The sequence below is a fragment of the Tigriopus californicus genome, chromosome 12, assembly GCF_007210705.1.
Source record: "Tigriopus californicus strain San Diego chromosome 12, Tcal_SD_v2.1, whole genome shotgun sequence".
Classification (NCBI taxonomy): domain Eukaryota; kingdom Metazoa; phylum Arthropoda; class Copepoda; order Harpacticoida; family Harpacticidae; genus Tigriopus; species Tigriopus californicus.
In genome coordinates, this window is record NC_081451.1 from 2,863,210 (window position 1) to 2,866,311 (window position 3,102).

Sequence of the window (3,102 nt, forward strand, 5' to 3'; positions counted from 1 at the left end):
GAATTAGGAGCACAGTTAGTTAGCTCTAGAATATGATTTATGATATCATTTATTTCCCCGTTACTTAGTTACATGGGGTTTAATGGTCCAAATTTCATCGTTTTTAGCCCCAGAATGCTCCGATTATATGTTACTTCAATTTCCCAAAGCACTAATATCGATTTTCGCATCTGGTATGAAATCAAACTTAACTTTTGCTGGCTCGTTTCTCCTATTTACAAACGACTTCAATTTGTAGTCGCCAATCGCCCGCATGCCAATAGTTAAGTTTTCGCCAACCTTCACTATTAGAGGTGCTATGTACATAGTTTGCAATTGGCGTTCGCAAAGGAAACATTTGCTCTTTAATTTGCATCAGAAAGGGCATATCGACATAGCAAAACAGTCGGAGAAGATTTATTACAACCTTGGATGTATTGTTTTTATTCTTGAACCGATCAAGAAATTAACACCAAGAACAAGCTCCGGGAATGTAATTCAGTAACTCTATAGAAGTCTAATGGCAAAATTCGTTTACAATTTAATATTTGGGAAATTAATGGCTCCTGGGGTGAATGACTTGACGAGCAGAGTTTCACAGAATCGTTAAAGTTTGGGAATCGGCAAAAACAGTTCAAGAGAAAAAAGATAGCTTTTTAATCAATTACGGGGGCATTCTTTGCATGTAGTTTATAGAAGTGAGGTTTGAAGAAAGTCGACAAAGTCGAGACACCTTGAATGCATTCGCTCATTTCATGCCGTCGAGTTTAAAAAGAGAAGGGTGAGGGCTTGCCCGAGCTTCTCTTCCCACGAGAGGGCATGACGAAATGGCGAACGCAAGCAAGGCGTCTTGACCGATCGACTTTTTGAGATCCAAACTTGAATAAATTGCATACAAAGTGTGCCGACGCTATTGAATACACAGTTTTCTATTACAAGAACCGGTTTTCACGGTATGAATTTCCTTCAAAACCCCTCGAAGCCAAATTTGACGTTCCAGAATGTCTTTTTACTTCATGAGTGGCTTGAATCTGTGAACACGACGCCACGAAAGAAGTTTCCAATGGTGGCGTTTGGTTTCTTCTGCGTGCCGTGGAGGGAACTTCATACCGCTGAAAACTGTTCCTTGTAAAAGAAAGATGATTACTAATATTTAACTAGACAATGTAATCGCAAAATATGAGAATATTAGGAAAGCAATAGAAAAATGGGTTGGATTAAGAAATTACCAAAGCATTTGAATCTATCATTTGGATGATTTAGATTTTGTCCCTCCATGGAGCTTTCATTGATCAAGTGGTTTTATGGTATCCATAGTTTTTACAACTGATAGTTAAATGGACTAACACATAAAACAAACTGTTATCACCCACAATAAGAATGACCGTAGACTCTTCCTCAATAGTCCATCATTGTTTTGATAAAATGGCTTGGCGGATAATTCTTTGCTTTAAGTACTCGTAAAATTCTAACTCGTCTTTTAATGTGGTTTTGAGGTTCTCTTGAGCCTGACTGGTGAGTCTAGACCACGGGTCAGGATATGAAGGTTGAAGAAGGGAGTTGGTTCTCTCTGAAATTAAAATAGAGAGTTCTAGATAAGAATTAACTAACGTCTACTTTAGTGGTGTCAAGTTTAAGATCAGGAATTATCTTATTAATGATCAAGGCATGCAAGGTATTTCATTCTTTTAAAATCTCTAAAAAGAAAAGCCACGGTAGCTGTCTCTTAGATCGACCCCAAATGATTTCCTAAACCATGCAAGTTCCTAGATTAAATCTGTTTACTCTGGGTATATTATCTCTGCTGTTTCTCTGGGTGAAGAGACCTGGCATGAAGCATAAATTTTTATATTTTCTGTTTTATGTGCAGAGTACTGAGAACTTAGTTGCGTTTTCAGGATCAGCTTGAGCTTTTGCCAAACAAGGCAAGTAGTAACAATGAATAATGTGAGAATGGAAGAGCTACTGCATTGGAACAAACCGACAAGATTGGATATATACAGTATTTAAAGGAGGTACAAAAGGTATCTTTTGCTGGTATCCATGAACTTTGTCCTCAATCCAGTCAATTGTAGTGATTCTAAAGTTTGAATGCATGTTTAAGCCCTCCGCCATCCAGGCTGGTCAAAACAATAAAGTATTCTCTTTTATTACGGGTTCCTTCATTGTTCCAATTGTCATGTGTGTTAATCAGTGAAAACTTGACAGTTCATAAATAATAATGCTAGATGACCAGTCCTTTTCAACGACAAATGTCTTGGAAATATAATTCAATCTCTTAACAAAGAACTCAAAGCGTAAATAGTACAAGTGTAGTCGACCGGTCTAAAAGGTAGCGTGAACAAGGCAAGAATCCTCTCCCAAGGTGTCGTGGGGTCTATCATGAACAACTGGAATATGGACGGGGACGCTTGGTTTGGGAATTAACTTTTCGCGATTGAGTTAACGCATTATGTTCTTCTTCAAATGAGAATGATCCCAGGCAACAACAATTACTCATGTCAATTTTCAGCTGGAACAAAGGATTGAGGAGAACGGGAATCAACAGCGTCCGCCAACCACATATGAGCTAAGGGAATCAACAGCGTCCTTTGTCATATCTTGAACGATCGTGAAAATGGGGCTCTTGGTCTTTCGTGAAGCACGGCAATTATTTTTGTTTTCATTTGGTCTTCCTTTCTTAGGGCATCGCGGATTTTATTTTTGTTCTGAGTAAGGTGAGTTTTTTTTTCTTCGCATCATGACGTGATACTTATATCCATAAGTATCGAATAAGACTCCATCTTGTACTACCACCTATTTGAAGGGTGGTTAAATATATACGTCAGCGGCTTGGTTTGGTGTCAAAAGGGCCTGTCCCTCCTTCGTGTATGAAGAAAGGCAGGTCAGTTCCAAATATGGCCCTGAACTGATGAACAAAATTTCCTGGGGTCGTGATGATTATTCGGGACATTGCGCATCGGGTTGGGCGAATTGCGAGAATTCTTGTTTTGATTAGAGACTAAAGTAAGAGAATGGCAAAGTCAACAATCTCGGTGCCAATAATCTGATTGGTTGCCGTCAAAATTAACGAGATGACCGTGGCACGTTCTTCCAATTTTGAAGTCTTGATAACCAATGTGT

At 38.8% G+C, this 3,102-nt stretch overlaps 1 protein-coding gene across 1 annotated transcript in view; it reads right to left on the reverse strand.

Moving 5' to 3' along the window:
• Positions 1 to 457: 457 nt before the first annotated feature.
• Positions 458 to 3,102, reverse strand: part of LOC131892046 (uronyl 2-sulfotransferase-like) — a 34,251-nt gene continuing 31,606 nt past the window's right edge. The window contains exon 5 of the mRNA XM_059241774.1: positions 458 to 1,549. Within this exon, the coding sequence (XP_059097757.1) occupies positions 1,389 to 1,549 (161 nt within the window). The 3' untranslated portion in view covers positions 458 to 1,388. The remainder of the gene's footprint in view (positions 1,550 to 3,102) is intronic.